General features: G+C 35.7%; 6 protein-coding genes across 11 annotated transcripts in view; all 6 read left to right on the forward strand.

The window, feature by feature from the left end:
• Positions 1–2,485, forward strand: part of LOC126701485 (uncharacterized) — a 32,314-nt gene extending 29,829 nt beyond the window's left edge. For all 6 annotated transcript variants that reach the window (XM_050399605.1, XM_050399607.1, XM_050399604.1 and 3 more), the window contains exons 3-5: positions 44–202; positions 889–1,158; positions 1,986–2,485. In XM_050399605.1, the coding sequence (XP_050255562.1) occupies positions 44–202; positions 889–1,158; positions 1,986–1,997 (441 nt within the window). In that variant the 3' untranslated portion in view covers positions 1,998–2,485. The remainder of the gene's footprint in view (positions 1–43; positions 203–888; positions 1,159–1,985) is intronic.
• A 2,583-nt stretch (positions 2,486–5,068) lies between these two features.
• Positions 5,069–8,462, forward strand: LOC126702666 (calcium-dependent mitochondrial ATP-magnesium/phosphate carrier protein 2-like). Its single transcript, XM_050401475.1, has 4 exons — positions 5,069–6,124; positions 6,830–7,615; positions 7,742–7,832; positions 7,990–8,462. The coding sequence occupies exons 1-4, from the start codon at positions 5,647–5,649 to the stop codon at positions 8,180–8,182; spliced, it is 1,548 nt and encodes a 515-aa protein (XP_050257432.1). The 5' UTR covers positions 5,069–5,646; the 3' UTR covers positions 8,183–8,462.
• Positions 8,463–10,888: 2,426 nt separating this feature from the next.
• LOC126702515 (pentatricopeptide repeat-containing protein At5g61800) lies at positions 10,889–15,200 on the forward strand. The gene is made up of 4 exons (XM_050401232.1): positions 10,889–13,108; positions 13,770–13,927; positions 14,484–14,750; positions 14,961–15,200. Exon 1 carries the CDS (start codon positions 10,929–10,931, stop codon positions 12,480–12,482), a length of 1,554 nt encoding a protein of 517 aa, XP_050257189.1. The 5' UTR covers positions 10,889–10,928; the 3' UTR covers positions 12,483–13,108; positions 13,770–13,927; positions 14,484–14,750; positions 14,961–15,200.
• Positions 12,986–14,696, forward strand: LOC126704382 (uncharacterized). The gene is made up of 4 exons (XM_050403364.1): positions 12,986–13,108; positions 13,770–13,878; positions 14,007–14,122; positions 14,484–14,696. The coding sequence occupies exons 1-4, from the start codon at positions 12,986–12,988 to the stop codon at positions 14,694–14,696; spliced, it is 561 nt and encodes a 186-aa protein (XP_050259321.1).
• Positions 15,201–16,594: 1,394 nt separating the features above from the next.
• Positions 16,595–17,613, forward strand: LOC126703193 (uncharacterized). Its single transcript, XM_050402144.1, has 2 exons — positions 16,595–16,832; positions 16,923–17,613. Exons 1-2 carry the CDS (start codon positions 16,815–16,817, stop codon positions 17,379–17,381), a joined length of 477 nt encoding a protein of 158 aa, XP_050258101.1. The 5' UTR covers positions 16,595–16,814; the 3' UTR covers positions 17,382–17,613.
• A 2,159-nt stretch (positions 17,614–19,772) lies between these two features.
• On the forward strand, positions 19,773–23,212 carry LOC126703692 (calnexin homolog). Its single transcript, XM_050402744.1, has 6 exons — positions 19,773–20,009; positions 20,124–20,193; positions 21,228–22,357; positions 22,456–22,527; positions 22,612–22,725; positions 22,840–23,212. The coding sequence occupies exons 1-6, from the start codon at positions 19,899–19,901 to the stop codon at positions 22,978–22,980; spliced, it is 1,638 nt and encodes a 545-aa protein (XP_050258701.1). The 5' UTR covers positions 19,773–19,898; the 3' UTR covers positions 22,981–23,212.
• The last annotated feature ends 1,515 nt before the right edge of the window (positions 23,213–24,727 follow it).

A 24,727-nucleotide genomic window follows, 5' to 3' on the forward strand; every position in this document is an offset into this window, starting at 1 on the left:
TTCAATACTCTTTCTTAATGACAATAGAATTTCTTTGGGACAGGTTGAGTATAACATTGAGCCTTGTAGTACATCTGGTATGACTGATATTAGGTGCACTGACTCCAAAAGGATAAGCCTCCTTATGCCAATCGGTGGTTATATCATCTACGGTGTGGCCCATCAACATTCGGGGGGTATCGGTTCAACTCTTTATGGAGAGGTGATTCAACACTTACCTTATCTGTTTTGTAGTGATATGAGTGACACATTTCTGATTTTCTTTGTTACCTGATATATCAGTTGATCTCTTGTGGAATATCATAATACTTACCCGATTTGATGATCTTCTATGGAGATGTATCAGGAATTGTCACTATCACAAGCAAAAGTAGTTCACACGCGTTCATATTTTTTCCATACTTTGTCTCCATATATTTATGACCAACTAGATAGTTGGATGTGTAGCTAGAATCTTTTTAATTTAGTTACACTGAATAAACTATTGTGAAGATATTTTATAATTCACGACAAGTTTGTGCCACTATAGTACACTTACAGTGTATTTGGTTGGTTTTTTTTTTTTCTAATAAAATTTCTTTCGTTACTTATCAAAAAAAAAAAAAAATCACAACAAAATCTCATGTTGTATTAGGCTATGAACTTCATCGTGATCTGCATGTGCTCTATATCCCTTTTTTTTTTTTTTTTTTTTGGGTTTCAAAATTTTATTGTTCCTATAGCTCTGGATTAGTTATTTGATTCTATCTTTCCTTTCAATCATCTAGTACCACACATCTGTGAAAATTTTTGTCATATTTTGAGGAGTTTAATCATGTAACACCTTCTTTTGCTCATGCTTTTTTGTGGAGTTTCTTCTTTTGCTCATGCTTTTGTGTGGAGTTTCAGGATGGAAGGGTTTTATGTTCTTCAATACCAACTTATGGACAAGGGAAGGAAGCAGGAAATGAGGCTGGTTATATTGTAGGAATGTCCACTTGTTATCCTCAACCAGGCTCTGTGAAGATAAATGTTGGGGAGACTCTGATTCTGGAATCTAATTACAGTAGCGCCCAAAGGCACACAGGAGTCATGGGGCTCTTCTACATTTTGGTTGCAGACCAATTGCCAAAGCCTAGGCTTTCCCTACGAGTTCCAATTGCAAAGCAAGTTAATAAGGTATAAGCATTTGCATTGATGTAGAATGCAAAAGATAATAAATAACGCTGCTGTCTGATTGACAAGGATCAATGGATGCGTTGATCAATTATATTTCACCTATAGTGAAGTTTTCTTCAAAAATGGTTAGCAATATTATGTCAATAGAAATAAGGCTGCTGGATTCTTATGAATTGAGATCAGGCCTCAAAAGTTTATTGGTTCTTTCAGGGTTGTGAGTAGCAATAGCTGTTGCTGCTAGTGCTTGCCAACTTTAGAATGATACAAAATATGGTTACCAGTCACTTGTGATGTTATTCCATGAATACTTTATGTGCCTAGTCCCCACTAAGAGAGAGGGAGAGTACTACTTGTATAATATATGTAGAATCTACCACCTTTTAGATATATAAAAATAAATTTTACAATAAGTATTGTAACTTTTTGAAGTAGTGGTTTCAAGTTCTTGTTATGGGTTTTTCTTCTTCTTGTTCTTCTTACGTGATTGCTTTTCTCTCTCTGTATTGGATTTGCTTTCTATGATATAACTGCTGATGTCATAAAGGTCTTTTTTATTTTATTTTCAAGGTATATGTATAGTGGAGATCTGGAAAGCAGTCATTGTGAGATGGATAAGAGCGTCCTCATCATAAATGGCTCTTCGTCATTCATGATCAACCCCATTCTCTCTTATCTCTGGCCATTCTCAAATTATATTTATATTTGTTGGACCAGTCACCACTTGTGGTCTAGTTCTTCTTACGTGATTGCTCTTCTCTCTCTATTGGATTTGCTTTCTATGATATAACTGCTGATGTCATGAAGGTCTTTTTTATTTTATTTTCAAGGTATATGCATAGTGGAGATCTGGAAAGCAGTCATTGTGAGATGGATAAGAGCGTCCTCATCATAAATGGCTCTTCGTCATTCATGATCAACCCCATTCTCTCATATCTCTGGCCATTCTCAAATTATATTTATATTTGTTGGACTAGTCACCACTTGTGGTCTGTTTTGGTTTGAGAGGAAGGAAAGAGTAATAAAGTAGAGTTGGCCAGAAATTAGCCTAATTTTCAGCCAACTTGGCTAATTTTTGGCCAATTTTACTCTGTTTCCCTTTGCTCCCTCTCCTTCCTCCCTCAATCCAAACAAACACTTACAGATATGCGAGCCTTTGAATGGCATGTCGAAAAACGTGATCAATTTGTTATCCATTGACATTAATGTCTTTATCTTTGGAACCATGTAGGTATGGGATTCATGTATTAGGAGTTTAAGGGCTGGTAGTATCAAGTGCATTTTTCTCTAGAAATATAAACTCCTCAAGTTTTTGGGACATTTGAAGAAATTTATTTGTTTGTCTAAAATTGAGATGCCATGGCAATCATCAATGTTAGGATACACTTGTGAGTGAAGTCATACATTTAATAAAAATGACAATAGTAAATGGTTTATATAATATAGTTAGGCCACAAGTCATTGGCTTAAGTGGTGTTTGTATATGTTTTTACATCTTTCGACATACCAACCTTGACCTCACAATTTCATTTATATCCCTCTAAATTCTAAAATGCCACACTCTTACCAAATCCCAAGCTAAACTTGACTTCAGTCATTAAAATTCACCATTCCTTTTTTTCTCTAACAATTGAAATTATTATTGCACTCACTGTACACACATTATTATTTGAATTAAAATGTCACAATTTTAGTTCAAAAGGTTTTGAACTGAAATCTTGTGTTTTGAATTAAAATTGTGACTTTAAGACATATTTACCATTGCACTCACCATACACATTATTATTTGAATTAAAATGTCACAATTTCAATTCAAAAAGTTTTGAACTGAAATCTTGTGTTTTGAATTAAAATCGTGACTTTAGGACATTTTTTCAATTCAAAAGCCTAATTATGTGTGCTTTGTGTGCAATGTGGTAGTGTGTAATAGACATTGCCCCATACAAAAATCAACATTCATTAAACATGAAATCAACTCAATCTTTTAAGGCTTAGGTTAGCAATACAATATCAAAGTTACCTTATTTCTCAATTTCAAAAAGGAACAAATACATGTAGTTGGACCAAAAACTATTTTATTAAAAATTGTTTTGCAACTCATAATTAAAAATTATATATTTTTTAAAATGTGCATTAGGCATACCTGTTAACAATCCCAAATTATGTATTACAATTGAAAGTAATTATACAATAGTTTAAGAGTATAATAATGTTATATTTCCATATTTCACATAATAGTGGATCTCATTAATTAAATTTGTAGTGAGACTCACTATTTAAGTAAGAGAAAAAAGTAAAACATTATTGTATTTATAATTTTAGGGATTGCACCACCTAATTGCACAATGTTGATGTATGCAGTTGTGGGTGGTTATATGCTAATGTGTGCAACTATGGATGGTAAGTCAATGAATAGTGAAATTGGGTGTGACCATAGCGCGGACCTTGCCCACCCCACTCCACAAGAACTTATTCTTGTGAAATGACTATCATGCCAAGGGTATACTAGTATTCTAAAACAAGTAACTGTAATAAATTAGCATACTTAATTATTAGGGATGGCAATGAGGTGGGGTGGGGTCAAAAGATGGGGTCTTTGCCCTCGCCTCGCATGATTTTGTTTTGCCCCATCCTTGCCCTACCCCGCATAACGGGAAAAGTTTTCTTGCCCTATCCCCACCTCTCAAGATCCTACGAAGTCCCGTCTCACTCCGTAAAACTCTACTTCTTATTAATTTGCTCCACAACTATTACAAATTTTAAGAAATAAAATTATCTGTTTCATTAATAAAAATATATTTGAAATTACAAATAAATTTATCCCATCAAATTAAACTAATTTTTAGCAAAAATTGAATAATATTATCTAAGTATTTAATAAAACAATATCACAACAAAACAAAAATCTTATAGTATGACACATAACAAAATAATCCAAACTTTTTTTTTATAACATCTTTATCTATTTCTAGAAACTAATATGGAAGTTATATATATATATATAGACCTTCCTAAAGCAAGGGAAGGTCACCTGCCAAACTCTCATGGTTTAAGACCATGTGAGGAATTGGCTATAACTTAAAATTGTTTAAGTGGAATTTTAAAAACTGCTATTGCACTCACTCAGCTACTTAGATTGCTTCGTCCCGAGTGCTTTGTTCCAATTTGTTCATGATAGAAAGAACTACAAATAACATGCTATTATGCTAAGAAAGATCTTCAAATAACATGAGATTATTATGCTGAGAAAGAAGTCAAGAATTACAATTAACAGCGGCACTGGCAGTCTGGCACACAAGGACACAAACACAAACCTACACACATGTATCTCATAAAAATAGAAAACATGCTGTTATGTTCATGATCAAATCTATTATGAGAAAGACGTTAAATGGAATCAATAATTTAATATTGTATAAATCTGCTTCTAATAAGGACAAGAAAACGTTAAAGTAGTACTTTATTTTCAACTTTGTTAGAGAGAAAAAAGAGGCAGAGAGCCATGTTGATGAGTATAATAAAATAAGTTGATAATATGTTTGTTTAAATAGTAGGGTTTTAGTGTATAAAAAAATTTACAATTTAACCCTTATTAACGCGAGATGAGACAGGGTGGGGATGTGGAGGAGCAGAGTGAGTCTAAAAAGTCTAAACCCACCCCTGCCCCCTCCCATAGTGTTGGTCTAAAATCTCGTCCTATCTCCGCCCCACCTCCTTTGCAGAGTGGAAAAAACTTGCTTAGGACGAAGTGGAAAGGAGCGGACGAAGCTGGCGGGGCAAAATTGCCTAATTAATAACCAATAAAAAAAATCAGAAAAGGAAAGAAAAGAAAAAGGCCAAAAAATCAGAAAGGATAAGACTAAAAGGGCAGGCAGGCAGCAGAGAAATGAGGAATATTCAAATCCAATATGAAGTAAAGTAATGATGCTGAAAAATATTCAGAGAGATTGGAGGTATCCCTAAACTAAAAGTGTAAAAAAGGCCACACACACGACCCCTCAACCCAAACCAAATCGTCCCTTTCCCTTCCCAAGGCCAAGCCGGCAAACGAGCTGGGCCACCGAAATTGCCGCATTGATTTGATTTGTACATATGTGAGTTTTGTCTGAACTGCATTCTCTTCTCTATGACCGTGTGTCGTCATATTCATTAAAAAAAAGAAAAGAAAAGAAAAGAAAACCAAGTTACTTACCTCGTTTTTCCTTTCTTAGAAATTAGTTGTATTCTCATTTCGAGTCTGGTATATTGACTTTGTATTTGTTAGTCTTCCTCAATAGATCACAATCACAATTACAATTACAATCAGACACAATCACAATCACAATCAGTTTCAGATTCAGAATCAAATGGCCTTTCCATTACAATAGAAAGGCCGTTTCAATTTGACTACTACTAGTGGTAGTGATAGTGGTAGTAGTATTAGTCATAATTTAAAGTCTGATAAGAATTATCGGAGTGGTTTTTGGGAAAACGAACATCGACTCAGATCAGATGGACGCAGCAAAGCCCACAACCACAAGAACTGACACTCAAAACCAAAACCAAAACCAACGGCGTCCTAATCTGAATCCCAACCCCAATCCCAACCCCAACAGCAAGAACAAGAAGAAGAAAGGTGGACCCATTTCCATGGATCATGTGCTTCTGGCATTGCAGGAGACCAAGGACGAGAGGGATCTCAGAATCCGAGCTCTGTTTGATTTCTTCGATGCTGCCAACCTGGGATACTTGGACTATCCCCAGATCGAGGCTGGACTCTCGGCTCTCCAAATACCCTCACACTACAAGTACGCCAAGGATCTCTTCAAGGTTTGTGACGCCAACAGAGACGGCAGGGTTGATTACCATGAATTCCGTCGCTACATGGACGATAAGGAGCTCGAGCTCTATCGCATCTTTCAGGCCATTGATGTCAAACACAGTGGCTGCATTCTTCCCGAAGAGCTCTTGGATGCGCTTCTTAAGGCTGGTACTCTTACTCTTACCCTTTTTTATTATTATTATTATTTTCCTTTGAGATCAATTACAACAACTTGTCAATATGCATGCTCAAGTCTTCGATTAGGAATGAGGAAGATTTGTAATAATGTACACAAGCCCCCCAAGGTACCATGTACAACCAACACATATAATAAGGTAAGTGTGATGACAATTAAATGCTGACCAAAAGATATTATACTAACTTGGATTTCATAGGATACAAGTAAAAGTAGGGAAAAAATGGTTGGACTGGTGGACGAGATCACCTTAAATAGGATTGGCTGGCAAATTGAAATTATGTAATTAGGAAAGGATGATGCTATTGCTAGGATTACTATGGATTTTTTACTACATAAGCTTGAGTTGAATTGATGGGACAATGTGAATATGTGGATTTAGCGGTACCCTGTTCCCCATGGTGGTTTTCTTGTAATTTTATACTTGTACCATCCCAAACTTTGCATTCGCTTGGTACATTGGAAGCTATTGTTTCATCATATGTTATTTGAACTCTCTTTATAAACTTTATGTGTGCCTTAACTAATTGGTGTTGAAATTTTTGTAGTGATGCAATTGATATGATTTCTTGTTTGATTCTTTTTCCTGGTTACTATGGCTGCTTTTCCTCAAGCCTGTAATTTGGAGTATATCATTTGTTTTTATCTTATAAGCCCCGGCAGTTTCTGTTTTCCAGGAATTGAGATTGATGATGAAGAACTTGCACGTTTTGTGGAGCACGTTGATAAGGACAATAATGGAATTATCACTTTTGAAGAGTGGAGAGATTTTCTTCTACTCTATCCACATGAAGCTACTATTGAAAATATATATCAGCATTGGGAAAGGGTATGCCTTGTAGACATAGGAGAACAGGCTGTCATTCCTGAGGGCATCAGTAAGCATGTTCATCGAGGCAAATATTTTATTGCAGGAGGAATAGCAGGGGCCACTTCTCGTACTGCAACTGCTCCTCTTGATCGCCTGAAGGTGGTTTTACAAGTTCAGACAACACGTGCTTCTATTGTCCCAGCTATAATGAAGATATGGAAGGAGGGAGGTTTCTTGGGGTTTTTCCGAGGTAATGGCTTGAATGTTGTGAAGGTAACACCAGAAAGTGCCATCAAGTTTTATGCTTATGAAACTTTAAAGAATGTCATTGGAGATGGTAGAGGGAAAGACAAAGGTGATATTGGTGCTTCTGGAAGACTTTTGGCTGGTGGTATCGCAGGTGCGGTTGCACAATCTGCTATCTATCCATTGGACCTTGTGAAAACTCGCTTACAAACTTGTGAATGTGAAGGTGGGAAGGTTCCTAAGCTTGGGAAACTGACAAAAGATATATGGGTTCAGGAGGGACCTCGAGCCTTTTACAAAGGTCTTGTACCATCACTTTTGGGGATAATCCCTTATGCTGGCATTGAACTTGCTGCCTATGAGACCTTGAAAGATATGTCAAAGACATATATTCTTCAAGATACAGGTATGGGCCCTCTATGTTAATTTTCTGGTTTCAAGTTTGTCATTTTCTTCTCTTAAGCATTGTAATCTTTTTACCTCTGCATATAGATAAACCGAGAATTTCTAAAAACTTTGAACTGTCCTACAGAACCTGGCCCTCTTGTGCAACTAGGTTGTGGGACAATTTCAGGAGCACTTGGAGCAACATGTGTTTACCCCTTGCAGGTTATTCGAACAAGGTACAATATTTATGTGTGGAATTCATTCTTCTTTCTTGGGTTCAAATAATTTTTATTTATCATTATCTTTTCTACTTTTCCTTTGGCTCATCTGAACAAGTGATGCTTTATTTTAATGTGCACTCCTTATTGAGGTTAGTATAATATTGCCTTTCAGAATGCAAGCTCAACGTTCTAATGCTGCTGCTGCTTATAAGGGAATGTCTGATGTATTTTGGAGAACCCTTCAGCATGAAGGTTATAGAGGTTTCTACAAAGGACTCTTTCCGAATCTCCTCAAAGTTGTGCCAGCAGCAAGCATTACCTATTTGGTTTATGAAACAATGAAGAATAGACTAGATCTTGATTAGGTAGTGCTGCAGTTTTGCCCAAATGGTAACTAAGCTTATTCCAGAGTAGGAAATGGTGGTGCTGTTGATGATGAAGATAAAAAAGAATAGGATAATTAATCAGGTAGGTCATATGATCATTTGAGCTATATTATATATTGTAATCCCTGTCAGTGTACAGGGCACATAATTTTGTATTCAGATAGTTTTTTCCCATGCTTATCTGAATTAACTGTTGAGGAACATTTTGAAGTCTGACTGCAAGGTGAAAGATATATCCTACTCGTTCTTTTTCTATGCTTCTGCGGCTGTTTTCAGAAAGGTTTTTTTTTTTTTTTTTTGGTTTCCCATGCTTATCTAAACCAAATTTTGGGGAGCATTTTGATGTCTGGCTGCAAGGTGATCAATATCTTACTTCTCATTCCTTTTCTATGCTTCTACAACTGTAACTTCATGAAATTTCCTCTTTTTTTAATTATTATTATTATTTAGTTTTGCTAAGTAATTTAAGGAATAAGAGTAGATGAAGACCATATAGGTGTAAGCCATAAGCTCCCTGTCAAAAGAGTATTTTGACTACAAAGGTAGCTTGGACATTTATAAAGCTATCACCCAATTTCCACCTTATCAATATAGGAGGACACCTATGGATGGATCCAATATAGATCCCCCCCTTCTAAATACGTTGAGGAAGGAAATGAGTAGATAACGGCTTTATAAGTGCCTAATCTATCCTAATTCCTAGGAGTCAAAATGATTCTTTTGAGTTGGCATGGGAGTTTTATGTTTGCATATCTATCCAAAAAAAAAAAAAATGTTTGCATGTATTTATAGTTAGGCATAAGAATCAAATTTTTTTTGTTTTCCTAAAAAATTTTATTGGTAGACTTGCAGGTTGGCAACATATCTTTTATTCACTAAATTGCTTATTGGTTACTTACATTTAAAATGATTGAGAGTGATAAGTAGACATTGACCTTTCACTTTGAGTGAAACATATATTGCATTTATTGGGAGGATAGATCCATCTGTTTGAGCACAAATAGTTGGCAAGTAAGAAGTTTTAAATGTGTGCTCTGTATATCTAACATATGTGATGGTGTGATTGTTGAATGATTGGCTCCCTTAATTCGCTGAAAATTCCTATAAAATACACTCAAATTGTTCTTGAATTTTTAGTCGAGTGAAGTATTTCTGTTTTGAGTACATGATTTTAATGCTTGCATATGTATCTATGTCGGTTGCGTAGACAAAATTGCAACTGAACTTCCTTCTGAGGAACTGTCTACGGCTGGTGTATGTAGGTCTAATAACACATACACGCTTGCACCTATGGATACAAACACATTTATTGATAATTATAAATACAAACAGGCGTTGAGATGCACCAGCAACTGCATGGGCTAAATTTTTTTTTTTTTTAAAACCCTTATTTACTATAAATGATTTTTCTAATTCTGCCTACTTTATGTGAAACAAGGTTTCTTGTGGGGGTTTGAAGTTTGAAATACGAGGTAGCAGAAAGAAACTGCATACGATAGCATTAACAAAACTATATATGGTGTACATTAAAGACGGCCTGGCATAGGTAACTACTGGTAGAGATGCAATTTGGCCAGTGAAATAACAAACCTAGAAGAAAGGCTTTGCCTTCCCTTTGCCTCAATGACTTGCCCTTTCCCCCCTCACACCCAACTAGAGGTTGAAGAGGGTACCATTATCATCATGATCACTATCTTCTTTTTCTTCTTCTTCTTCTTCTTCTTTGAACACATCCTGTGTGCCACAGAGCTCAAGAGTTCAGAAAGAGGGTGAGAAAGAGATGGTTATTGTATCTGTTATTTCAAATATATATATAGGCCTCCCTGCCAAGAGTCTTCAGTGACAGCATTTTGATTTTCAAACTTAAAATAACAAAAAGGAAAAGAAAGAAAACAGATCAGAGGAGAAGATCACACTTCAAATGTTCCCCCTTAAGCATTATTCTCTTATTAGGTAAGTGTTTAGTGTTTTATCTTCCATTAAGAATATCATTATTCCCTTTCTTTACACAAATTAGAACAGTACTCTATTTAAAAGAGGGAGAGATATAGCCTAGTCACTCCATATAGATTAAAAAAAAATCATAAAAATCCCAAAGAGGGAAAAGAACAGGTGGTGGTTCCTCCAACATAAATGACTGAAAATAATAAAATATTGGAAAGTTGGTTAAAGCAGTTATGGAAATAAAAAATGGAATTGCACTCAACTTTTTTATTAGCACAGGACAAGGTACAATCATTTTGCACCGTCCGAGGGCACTAATCCAATTATTTATTAGTGGCAAAAAAAATGGAATTGCCCTATTTAAAATGCTTAAGAGAATCTATGAGGTCACGGGCACTCCACTAATCCAATTATTAGTGGGAGTGCTAGGAGATGAGGTACGTCCACAATCTACTTTTCCTTTGAAAGTTTTGACCATTCCTTAGTCGTTAGTTATACAATGCTTAGTCCATAAAAATAATTGGGTTTTTTTTGAGAGTTTTAACTTATGGTATAGATTGTTGATAATAACTCTATATCATTAGACTAAGATATCAATCAATTTTTGGTATAGGTGAAGATTGAACCCCAAATCTCTTATACAACTATCAAAGACTTTACCAACTAAACTAACTAGAACCCACTGCTATATGACAGTCTAATTATAAGTTCTTCTCCCAACTTCTGGCACCTTGAGAAAATAATAATAATAATCATAATCATTAGAAGAAAGAAGAAAGCAATGCAATTTTGCAAAAGCATGAAACAGCTCCACCAAATTCACGCCCACACCATCGCCACCGGCCTCCTCTTTCTCCATCCAACTAGTCCCATTTTAAGTAACATCCTCCACACCTTCACCATTATTCTCAACCCCAAGTCCAACAACAACTCTATAAGCTTATTGAGTTATGCACTCTCAATCTTTTATTCCATTCCAAACCCATCTACCTTCTGCTACAACAACATCATTAGAGCTCACACCCTCCTCTCTTCCCCTCTCTCAGCTCTGCTCCTCTTTGCTCGCATGCGTCGCTTCTCTATACCTCCTGACTTTCACACCTTCCCATTTACTCTCAAGGCTTGCGTTCAACTTCATGCCTTTCCCACTGCCAAAACCCTTCACTCCCAAGCTTTCAAGTTTGGCTTCGCTGCCAATTTGTTTGTCCTGAATTCCCTCATTCACGTTTACTCAGTATCCGACCGCATTGATGATGCATACCGGGTGTTCAATGAGAGCTCTTACAGGGACGTTGTTTCTTACAATGCAATGATTGATGGCTTTGTCAAGGCTGGTGAAATTTCACAAGCACATCGGCTGTTTGACGAAATGCCTGTAAGAGATACCGTGTCATGGGGCACCATTATAACTGGGTGTGCCCAGATGAACCGATGCAAAGAGGCCATTGATCTCTTCAACCACATGCTGGCTTTAGATTTCAAGCCTGATAATATTGCATTGGTTTCTGCTCTTTCTGCTTGTGCTCAGTTGGGGGAATTGGAACATGGCAAGACCATTCATAGCTACATCAAACAAAATAGGATTCCTATAGATTCCTTCTTGTCCACTGGGTTGGTGGATTTGTATGCTAAGTGTGGCTGTATGGAAACTGCCGGGGAGATTTTTGAGTCTAGCCCGTATAAGAATTTGTTTACATGGAATGCCATGCTTGTTGGGCTTGCAATGCATGGGCACGGCCAGCTATTGTTGCACTACTTCTCTGGAATGATAGAAGCTGGAGTTAAACCGGACGGTGTGAGCTTCTTAGGAGTCTTGGTTGGGTGTAGCCATGCAGGTCTAGTCCATGAAGCCCAGAAGCTTTTTAATGAGATGGAATCTGTCTATGGGGTCCCTCGAGAACTCAAACACTATGGGTGCATGGCTGATTTGCTCGGACGCTCTGGTTTTATTGGGGAAGCAATGGAAATGATAAAGAGTATGCCAATGGCGGGTGATGTGTTTGTGTGGGGTGGGTTGCTGGGAGGATGTAGGATCTATGGAGATGTTGAGATTGCAAAGAAAGCAGCTGAGCATGTGATGGAATTGAAGCCTGAAGATGGCGGGGTATATTCAGTCATGGCTAACGTTTATGCCAATGCAGAGCTATGGGATGATGTGGTTCAGATTAGGAGGTCAATGAGTGCTAAGAGGGTCAAGAAGAACGCTGGTTGTAGCTTTATTAAGTTGAATGGAAATACCCATGAATTCATTGCAGGGGATAGCTTGCATCCTCAGAGTAATGTGATATATTCTGTCTTAGATGGAATTGGAAAACATCAGTTTGAAGTATGTTAGCATGTCACATAGTGTGTGTGTACAACATTTATTGATAAGGAAGGCACCAGCGGATTCAATTTGATATGCTATCTTCTAGCCAAACCGACATCCGTTTGGTATGCTAGCCTCAAGCCAAACCAACATGGAAAATGCAATTACTGGACATTCAGCTGTGGGGCTTTTCCTTCCCTGGTGTACAAATAGGCAATGGGTACTATTCTTTAGGTAGTCAGCTACTGTAAGTTAAGTTTTCCAATTAAATTCAGTAATCCTATAGATATTCCTGCTGGGTATGAGGAGAGGTGGTTTCTTAATGTCCATGCAATTGATACTTGGGGAGTGGAAGATAAGTTGGGATGCACTGAATGCAGGTGTGATCTATTTAATGTGTCATGGGATGAATATGGCTGGCCCTTGAGGCTAGACTATATAATAGGAGGTTTATTATGTTGCTATGATCATACACAATGCAGAGTGAGAGAAGTCTCTGAGGGTGACAGAGAAACCTTTACCTGAGATATATGGTGAAGTGGATTGATTGGGATGAATTTATTGTGCCCATCAAGATTTATATATTTGATGTCACTGATACTTGGAAAAGGTTGGACAATTCAACAGGACAAAATTCAGAACACAAATGCCACGTAAGTGAACTTCTCTACAATTATATTAAACTACAGTAATACATCAATATAAAAAGTATTCGTAATTAGTGATCTCTCTCTCTCTCTCTCACACACACACACACACACTCTCGACCAAGAGATATGAAAATAGAAATTAGATAAAAATTGGCTAATTACATTTTTGGTTTGTGAAATATGTGTTCATTGCAACTTGGTTTCCAGAGTTTAGAAAGTTACACATTAATATTTTTATTTATTATTTTAATAATGTATGTTAATGGAATAGGTGTGTATGTCCTGTCTATTTGAGCTTTCCTTCTCTCTTTTATGAGTAAATTTTACTTATAGCTGCATCTTAGCGAGCCTTCTGTCTTTGAACATCTCACCTTTGATCCTGTTTAAAAGCTAATTTGCTTGCCTCAAGAAACTTTAGTTTTCAAGTAATGGGTTCATCTTTGTGATGGTCAGCCAGTCATTTGAGTAGTAATCAAGTAAATCTTGAAGTGAAATAAGTTTCAAAAAACAAGTAACAATCTAGTAAATCTTGATGTATAAGTTTCAAAAAACAAGAAGTGTTATTGAAATTTCATTTGACGAATCCATATTCTGTTGCATTTGTAGTATTTTTTGTTAATTCAATACTCTTTCTATTATACTCAATAGAATTTCTTTGGTACAGGTTGAGTATGAAGTTGAGTATTGTAGTGCATCTGGTATGGCTGATAATGGGTGTACTGACATCAAAAGGACCAGCGTCAGTCTGCCAACTGGTGGCTATGTCATCTACAGTATGGCCCATCAACATTCGGGGGTATTGGTTCCACTTTTTATGGAGAGGTGATTCAACACATACCTTTTCTGTTTGTAACAAGATGAGTGCAACATTTCCTATTTTCATTGTTATCTGGTATTCAAGTTATAATCTCTTGTGGAATATTATATGACTTACCTGATTTGATGATCTTCTATGGAGATGTATCAGGAATTGTGACTCACAAGAAAAAGTATTTCACACGCATTCATTTCCTCTCGGTACTTTATGTCTCCATATATTTAAAACATCAACTAGATAGTTCGATGTCAAGCAAGATTTTTTTTTTTTTTAATTTAGTTACACTGAATAACCTATTGTAAAGATATTTTATGGTTCCTGATAAAATCTCATGTTTTATTAGGCTATGAACTTAATCATGACCTGCATGTGCTCCATTTTTTTTTTCTGATCAAAATTTTATGGTTCCTCTAGCTCTGGTTTAGTTATCATTCTATTTTTCCTTTCAATTGTTTAGTTCCACACGTGTGGAAATTAGGTGGAACATTTTATGTCATTGTATTATGAGGTGTTTGATAATGTACCAGCTTCTTTTGCTTGTGCTTTTGTGTGGTGTTTCAGGATGGGCAGGTTTTATATTCTTCATTACCAACTTATGGACAAAGGAAGGAAGCAGGAAATGAGGCTGGTTATATCGTAGGAATGTCCACTTGTTATCCTCAACCAGGCTCTGTCAAGATAAATGATATGAGACTGATTCTGGAATCTAATTACAGTAATGCCCAAAGGCACACAAGAGTCATGGGGCTCTTCTACATTTTGGTTGCAGACTAATTGCCAAAGCCCATGATTTCCCTATGCGTGCCAATTGCAAAGCTAGTTAATCAGGTATAAGCATTTGCATTGATGTAGAATACAAATGATAATTGATAAAGCAGCACTCTGACTGACAAGGATCGATGGATGCGTTAATCAATTATATATGAACTAGAGTGAAGTTTCTTCAACCATGCTTAGCAATATTATGTCGATAAAAATAAGGCTGCTGGATGCTTAATAAATTGAGATCAGACCTCTGAAGTTTATTGTTTCTTTCAGGGTTGGGAGTAGTAGCAGCTGTTGCTGCCAGAGTTTGCCAACTTGTGAATGAGACAAAATATGATTACCAGTAACTTGTGATATTGTTCCATGAGAACTTTATATGCCTATCCCCCAACTAAGAAAAAGGGAGAATACTACCTGTGTAATGTATGTAGAATCCACCACCTTTTAGATATATAAACATAAATTTAAAAATAAGTAATGTAACCTTTGAAGCAGCGGTATCAAGTTCTTGTTAGTGGTTCTTTCGAGATTGCTTTTCTACCTCTGTATTGAATTTCTTTCTATGACGTACCGGCAGATGTCATGAAGGTCATTTTAATTTTATTTTCAAGGTATATGCATAGTGTAGATCTGAGAAGTAGTCACTGTGAGATGGATAAGAGCGTCCTCATCATAAATGGCTCTTCTTCATTCACAATCAACCCCATTTTCTCTCGTCTCTTGCCATTCTCAAATGGTATTTACATTTTTTCGGACTTGTCATCACTCAAGAGATATGTGTGCATTTGGATGGCATGTCCAAAAACGTGATCAAATTTTTGTCATCCTTTCACGTTAATGTCTTTATTTTTTGGGCCGTGTAAGTATCCGGGGGTAGGGATGGGATTCATGTATTAACACTGTCAATATCAGGTGTGCATGAATGAACACAACTTATCAATGCAAAATCCACCAACCAAAATCGGATTGGAAAAGTAAATATAAAAATGAAGGGATTAAAACCCAATGGTCCAAAGATACCAAAAAACGAGAACTTTCAATATATTAAATCAAGAGATGCTAAAATAGGATTAAAGGTATGTTGTTATCTGTAAGGAGATAATTTCAATATTAATGAGGGTACTGATGAAAAAGAAGGGGAATAGAACATTTGTGAGAGTAAAAAGAGAAATAAAAATCTTTTGAAGATAGTAATTGGACATTTGTTAAAAAAAAAAAAAAAAAAAAACAAATTATCTATATAAATAATTTGAATTACATAAATGTTAGAGGCAGAGCTAGTGACACCCATCCCACCTTGTCAGCTCTTAGAGATGTTGAAAATTAGTGTGAGGTAAAAAGTGGTAGGATAAGTCAAGTGGGGTGAATAAATTTTCCCGTCCCTAATCCCTAATTGAAGAAGATATGAATTATGAACATGATGGCTAATATGGAGAAGTGCATCAAAATTCAAGAATATTGTGCGATCGTATAATATCTATAAAATTAAAGGAATATTTTGGTAAAATTTCTATAAGATAAACTATAGTCTATAGTATGAAATGTTATGTTAGTTTAGTTGAAATGATGATTTTAGAGTATATATGTGAAAATATGAAGAAAGAGGATATGAAATGATTAAATTATAGGACAATAAAACTATAGGATTGATTTTAATTGAAAAATTAAAATAGTCTTCTTAAGTTAAAAAAAAAGAAAAAAGAATTAAATATAAAAGAGATAAACATGGTGGGCAAGGCCCCCTGCGCCCTTAGTAGGTCCCCCGCCACTGGAGGCTTGATATGACGTGCTGCTTCAAGAGGCTTCTACGGTGATGGTGTACAATTTGATATCGTGACAAGTGTCCATTTGGCTTCTATATTATGCTACGTGGCTCTAGAACCCTCTTCTAATTTCAATTAAAAAAAAAAGAAAAAACATTTTCACCTAATATATCTCCGCTGATAATGATCTTATCAGTAAGAGTAAAGAGTAAGAGTGAGTTCCAGTAACATCACGGCAAGAAGCAAGCTAGGAATCTCCTTTTGATCAGTTTCTGAAAGTTTTAACTACTAACTGTCTAGGATACGCCAGCCTAATTCGCTGTGTTTCTATACTTTGTATCACCGAGCGAGCGAGCGAGCAAGCATGGCTTTCAGGTCTACGGTATGTTTTCCTTACTTATTGCTCGAGTATTAATTATAGTCTTTGGCTTCTTTAATTCTTACTATATATATACGAGGTTGGTGTGTGCAGAGTATTTGGAAACGGATGGTGAGTGGTTTAGGAGGAGGACGCGCAACATATGCGACCTCAACTTCACCAAAACTCAAGCCTTTTGCTCCAACTGCAGATTTCGCGCATGATGGGAGTGTTGCAGTGAAGAAGGGTGACTTTGTGCCTGTGTATGTGGCCATTGGGATGATAACGCTGTCGATGGGTCTGGGGATCTACACCGCAACGCAACACCTGGTGAACGACCCAACAGTGCGGGTCAATAAGAAAAGAAGAGAGACCATTCCTGAGGTGGTTGAGCCTGAGCGTGTGGTGAATGAGGCCGAGAAGTATGCCAAGAAATCATGGTTTAGGAAGGTGGCTCACATTCAGGAGTTCAACCATGTCATACCTGATGATACCATCCGTAAAGATATTTACGCAAACCGCCCTCGCGTTGAGACTCTTCAGTCCGTTGGAATTGATCCAAAACAGCTTTAAATTTAATTACTACTTATATTAGTATTAATCTTTTGGTTTCTCCATCAGTAAAGTAGTAATCAGCTGTATGTTTTTAAGTTATTTCTGCTTCGACTTCGACGACTTGGGACTGAAGGGTATACCACTATCAATCAATCCTTGTAAATTGTAATAGTGTTGGTTTGTTGGCTGCTGCTCCTATGATATTGTATATATCCACTGATATACAGAAGTACTATTAACATTGTTCTAATTAGGCCAATTAGGTTTCAACAGATACGTTTAGCTGATGCTGCTCACAGTACTGCAGTGCAGCTGTCCGTTTTATCTTATCCATACCCGGCTGGTCATATTCAGTTTCACAGTCGACCCTGACACTCACCAACTTTTCTCGATGCAACCTTCATTACCAATTACGTATGGCAATGCTTTGGTAGTTTGTAAATTATATTTGGGTGCTGAATTGGATCAATAACCTATTTTATTTATTTATTTTAAAGTTATAAAATGGAACAGCTAAAACTTGAATAATGTTATGTACTGAATTCATTCTAAATTTAATGATGATGCACTTCAATGGATGGTTCCGGTTATTATCTCGTTCCATACTCCATGCTAATGGATAAATCTAATCAATCCTCCATTGGAGATAAATCGAATCCAAATTGACTCTACAGTTTGAATTTTAGACAAACAAATAGGGAGTCTAAAAATAAAAACTTGACACTATAATTTGACACATTGGAGATTGGAGAGGGAAAGGAAAGGATAAAGAGTGAGGATTGCTTCACAAATAAAAATTTGACACATTGAAAATAGAAAGAAAATGATAAAGAGTGAGGTTGACACATTGGAAATGGAAAGAAAAAATAAAAATTTGACACATTGGAAATGAAAAGAAAATGATAAAGAGTTAGGATTGCTCTATAGATAAAAACTTGACACATTAGATATGGAAAGAAAATGAGAGTGTGAGGATTGTTCCATATATAAAAACATTGGAGACGGAAAGAAAATGAGAGAGAGTGAGGATTGTTCCATACATTGGAGACGGAAAGAAAATGATAAAGAATGAGGATTGGGTTAATGGGTCCCTTTCTTATTCCTAAAGTAAATATTGAGAAAAATTCAAACGTTTCAGAATAAAAAGAAAGAGGTAGAGAGAATGAAAACAATTAAGAATAAGGTGAATTCAAGAAGAGAGAAACAATTTATATTAGTAGACTTAAAGAATTGTACAGCTTGCTTTGTATTTAACTATTTATACACAATCTGAGGCTAAGAGAGAGAAGATAAAATGAAATCCGATCAAAGGGGTCTGGGAAGAGGCCCTGCCCGAAGCAATAGAATTTGCTTGAAATGCTTGGAGTTGCAGGAAGACAGTTCTCTATCATTTTTCTAAGAGAGACAAAAATAAAATCTACGAGTAGAAGGAATCATTGATTTTGAGGCTGAAGAACAAAATCATGAGCCATGCTGTGGTATTCTAATGTGCAATTAGTCAGACGAAATTGGCATATTCATTCTGGCTACATCGTGGACAGTAGAAATTTGCTTATGAATTGAATGATTACTATTATTTCAACGAACTTTTTTTTTTTTCATTTTTTTTTTTTTTTTGGGTTCTTTTGGTTATATATATTTTCAAAGGTAAGTCTCATGATAAAATTGATCATTTACCTCCATCTGTTAAATTGGTGCTTTAGGTTTTAATGGATGGAGGCCATCCTTTCATTTCCCCCGTTTGTACATATCATACAAACATTGAGTAGAAGAATTGATAAATTTTCAATTATTGCAAAAGTTTAAGATGTTAAAAAACGGTAAAATTAATCATTTAATCATATGTTTAAGAAGAATATGAGTAGTTAGCAATTATTTGGTTAATACTTTTGCTGCAACTAGTAATGTTTACTAGTTTTTAGGAACAAAATATCTTTTATTAAAATTTTTTTATTTTAATAACTGTTGATATGACATATTTTGTTGTATACAATTTTATTATATGGAGTATGTCATTGTTTATGAAAAAAAAGAAGTTGTGTTAGTTAACCATTTTTATTGGGTTTGGGTTGTGAATATAAAGCCCGTTAACTGTTAGGTGATTCAAAAGAAAAGGCCCAGTTTCGTTGATGAAGAAGGATAGGGCCTTGAGAATGAGAAGTCCATGTGTCTGTTTTTGGCAAATGACCAGCAAAAAAAGAAGAGGCGAATGGGTCAAAGTCCAGTAGGAGTTGCGAGAAGAGGCTCATAGTTACGCAGGCTTGCATACGTGGCTAGTTTCAATTGGTGAATATAACGTGGCGTGTAACCTGATTGGTCGAAACAGCGCGAAGGCAGTGGGTAGAGAGAGAGAGAGAGAGAGAGAGATCTAAAATGGCCTGCTTTAAAATGAGAAATCTAACTTGTAATTAGATCTGTTCTATTCCAATTTTTCTGTATAAAAACAATCACAACAACGAGGATAGGAATACTAACAAGATCATTTTTCTCATATCAAAGCTTTAGATTTGTTTTGAGAGAGACAAAAGAGAGAGTATGGGGAGAGGGACTCAGCTATTTGTTGTTGGGGTGCTGTTTCTCGTAGCATGCTCTTCCTTCCATCAGCTCTGCGCTTCTTCTTCTTCTTCTTCTGATGATGATCATACGGTAAATACTCTTTACTATTTGTGTCTGTCTACTGTCTACTACAGACTATACGAGACTAGAGATTAGATTAGATCTATCTGATTCTGATTCTGATATTTTGTTTTTGGATTTTAGATATTTTACGACTCATTCGACGACTCGTTCGAAGGCCGTTGGATCGTTTCTGATAAAGAAGAATATCAAGGTATTTACTTACTTTTTTTCTAATCAAATCAAATGCCTCTTCTTCCTTATTAGTTATCACAATTACAACGATGGTAGAAAAATTAGTCAAATATGCCTTCTTTGATTGATGTTGAAAAGAAATGGAATCAATCATTTTTCAATTTACATGATTTCCTTTATTTATTTATTTATTTATTTATTATTATCAGCTTAGATTTAACACGATCACTCTGAACATTGTCCACTGTTTAAAGTAATCTAGATTACAATGTTGCTCATGCACTTTACTTTTATCTTTATCAAATTTTTGTATCCATGAGCTACATACAAACCATATAACTATTTCTACTTCCTTCGCCAATTAACAACATTTATTATTTCAACCATAGAAACAACAACATCAATCAATTTGCACGTGTGTGTTTGTAGTTCTTATTTATTTAAAATGATGCTTGCCTAAGTTAAGTCTTCTCCTAGTCCTTGACTGGTAGAAACAATACTCATTAGAAGAAGAAATCGTACGTATGCAGAGCACAACAATTATTTTTTAAAGATATTTTTATTTTATTTATTTTTTAGAATATTGGTTAAGTGATTAAATTCACCACCATTTCCTATTAGCTCGAACACCTGTCTCCACTCTACCTCCCATCTCAACAGGAGTCTAGTCTAGGCCAACATGTAAGGGGGAGTCTTAGAATATTAATTAACCATGAAATTTTTAAGATTTCTTATCTTTTTAAGCTTTTCAGAAAATTTGGGAATTATAAAATAAATAAATTTATAAAAAATCATATTAGTGATTTAATGCTTTCCCATTTTTAAGTGTCAAAAGTATGTTGAAATCCTGCACCTTGAGACAAATTCATATTCCTCTGTGTTGGTTTTTCTTTCTTTTATCTACTTATTATTAACTCAGATGGTGAACTTATGTTTGGTTGATTTTGTTGTGATGAGATTTCAAACGATATTATTAGCAATTATGGGTATTCCAAACATATTTTTGACTTTTTTTTTTTTTTTTTTTTTTTAAATATAATTTTTGGGTTCAAGGTGTGTGGAAGCACTCTAAGAGTGAGGGACATGATGACTATGGGCTTCTTGTGAGTGAGAAGGCCAGGAAGTATGCAATAGTGAAAGAGCTTGATAGCCCTGTCAGCCTCAAGGATGGCACTGTTGTCCTTCAATTTGAGACTCGCCTCCAGAATGGGCTCGAATGTGGTGGTGCCTATCTCAAATATCTTCGACCACAGGAGGCTGGATGGAAGGCTAAGGAATTTGACAACGAGTCTCCTTATTCTATCATGTTTGGACCTGACAAATGTGGGGCCACAAATAAGGTTCACTTCATTTTCAAGCATAAGAATCCCAAGAATGGGGAATATGTTGAACATCACCTCAAGTTTCCGCCCTCTGTCCCATCAGACAAGCTATCTCATGTGTATACTGCCATTTTGAAACCGAACAATGACGTGCGAATTCTTATCGATGGGGAGGAGAAGAAGAAGGCTAATTTCCTCTCAGCTGAAGATTTTGAGCCTCCACTCATTCCTGCCAAGACAATTCCTGATCCAGATGATAAGAAGCCTGAAGACTGGGATGAGAGAGCGCAAATTCCTGACCCCAATGCAGTAAAGCCAGACGATTGGGATGAGGATGCACCCATGGAAATTGAAGATGAGGAAGCTGTGAAACCTGAAGGATGGCTGGATGATGAGCCTGAGGAGATAGACGATCCTGATGCAGCAAAACCAGAAGACTGGGATGATGAAGAGGATGGTGAATTTGAGGCTCCCAAGATTGATAACCCTAAGTGTGAGTCAGCCCCTGGTTGTGGTGAATGGAAGAAGCCCATGAAGAGTAATCCAGCATACAAGGGAAAATGGTCTGCCCCATTTATTGATAACCCCAACTACAAGGGCATTTGGAAGCCTCAGGAAATTCCAAACCCTGCCTACTTTGAACTTGAAAGACCTGACTTTGAGCCTGTTGCTGCTATTGGAATTGAGATTTGGACAATGCAAGACGGTATTTTGTTTGACAATGTGTTGATTGCGAAAGATGAGAAGACTGCTGAGTCATACCGGGAGACCACTTGGAAGCCAAAATTTGAGGTTGAGAAAGAAAAACAGAAGGCTGAAGATTTAGCTGCTGGTTCAGATAGTAGTCTTACAAGCTTCCAGGTAATGAGATGGGTAGTCTTACTTTTGGGGTTTTTAATTTTTTAATTTTATTGATTGGTACTCTATATATGACCAAAAGTTGCATTCAATTCCTGCAGAAGAAAGTATTTGACATCCTATACAAGATTGCAGATCTTCCGATTTTAAGTACATACAAGCTTAAGATATATGTAAGTTATAGGACTCTCCTCTCAATATCTCCACTTATGGATGATTTTAGGAATATGCCCTGAAATCGGAGCTTGTCTTTGCAGGATCTCATTGAGAAGGGAGAGAAACAGCCAAATCTCTCAATTGGCATCCTTGTCTCGATTGTTGTGATTGTCTTCACGGTAATCTTTAAGCTTATTTTTGGTGGGAAGAAGCAGGTGAGTGTTGAAGTTGAACTCCTCTCCTCTTATTTGGCATTTTGTTTTCTGTCTTAGTGAGCTTCTATGGAAATCCTTGAGGAGTTGTTTAAACATTTATTTTTTCATGAGCAGGCAAGAGTGGAAAAGGAGAAAACAGAAGTTGCTGACACATCTAATAATCAAGGAAGCAGTGGAGATAATGAAGAAGAGGAGGAGAAGAAGGAAGATACTGCTGCACCTCGTCGAAGGGGGGGATCCAGACGTGAAACTTAAAACGATAGAAAAGGGGGGAGTTTTGATGTTATCAGTTTCATTTTTGGTAAATTTTGAGCTTAGTTGCTTGCGTAGGTCAATTCTTGGTTGGTCGTATCATATGACCATTTGGCTTTGTTACGTACATTTAAACGCATGAAGAGTGTAAATCTGGTAATCTTATCAGGCTCTGATAGATCCTTTCTTTGCTGTGTCCAAGTTAAAATTAATTTACAAGTGGAGGATTTTGAAATTTATGGATTTTATTTTTGTTGTCGGAAAAGTTGATGATTGATGGAATGCCAGATGGTAGGGTGCAACATAGAGGACCTGCCCACTATATATAACCATTAATGTGTGTATGCCCGTGAATCAGAATTTGTGTGTATGCCCAATTGCCCATGAATTATTAACAAGTGTATTTTTTTTTTCTTAAAAAAATGTGCATTATAACTCATAATTGAACATTTGTTTACAGTACCCTTTATAACTCATAATTATTATGTTAGGGCACTTGTTTATAGTACCCTCTATATATGGGTGGCTTTTATAATAATACCGTGATGTTATCATCAAAACAATACATATATAAGAGCTTTCTCAAAAAAATATATATATATATATATATATATATAAATAAAAGTAGAGGCTTCATGCAGGAATGCATAAGGTCTTATCAAGTAGCGTTCTAATTTTACATTTAGTATTTTTCATTCTCTTTCATTAAGTTTTTTTAACTGTTATCTAAAAGTTTACATTGACTTATTTTACTATTATCTCATTAATTGCTTAAGCTTATACCGTACTTTTCTCTATTCAAGTCTTTTAACATACTCATTGTTTTACTATCGCACACTTTTGGTGTGATGGTCACTCCACAGGTATAAATGCTTGTGAGGTATGGGGGGTAAGGGTCGGAGTTCAAATCTCTAGAAGGGAGCTTCACATACATATACACTTAGATTACGCTAGAGTAGAATTCTATCTTGTATAAAAAAAAAATATATATATATATATATATATACTCATTGTTTTAGTATTTTTAAAAAAGAAAAAAAAAAAAAAAAGTAAGAACTAATAATAATAACAAACCATATAAGGCCTTGAAGAGAGACAGAGAAACAAAAATATTGTGGATTGTTAAATAAAATTCACTGTTTTACTATATATTATCAAAATAAAAGATTTAAGACCAATAAAACATTTGAAAGGGAGGAATATGAGGAGTCACAACCTTCGTTATACAAGTCTCTCTACGAGTATTTTTTTTTTTTTTTTTTTAAATTAGGGACTTAAATATGATTTAGGTTTCGGTAATTTGGTTGGATATTTTTTGTTTTGGGTATATAAGTAGAGATAATATTTGGTATGCAATGTAAAGTCATACTTTACCATGATTTAATTTTAAATCATTTATAAGACATATGCAGTTATGCATACACATTTGCCCACACCATGTCTTACTGTCACACTATTGATAAGTGGAAGACGGTCAGAGAGGTGGACATATTTTCATTTCATGGTATGTAATATGTGAACACAACACAAATTAGTTGATTTTCATGATCCCTTTACTTTTTTGCCTTTGTTTTTGGTTTCATGATTAAAAAAATTTTAAAAAAAAATCTTACCTTAAGAAGGCTACAAATATACAGTGAAACGATTAAACTAATTTTTAATTTCTCCAAACATATATGTTTCTTTATTCTAATTTAATTTTTTTTTATAATATATGTACAACATTATTCAAATTCGTCTTAAATAAATT

Source organism: Quercus robur, chromosome 10 (genome assembly GCF_932294415.1).
Source record: "Quercus robur chromosome 10, dhQueRobu3.1, whole genome shotgun sequence".
NCBI classification, from domain to species: Eukaryota; Viridiplantae; Streptophyta; class Magnoliopsida; order Fagales; family Fagaceae; genus Quercus; species Quercus robur.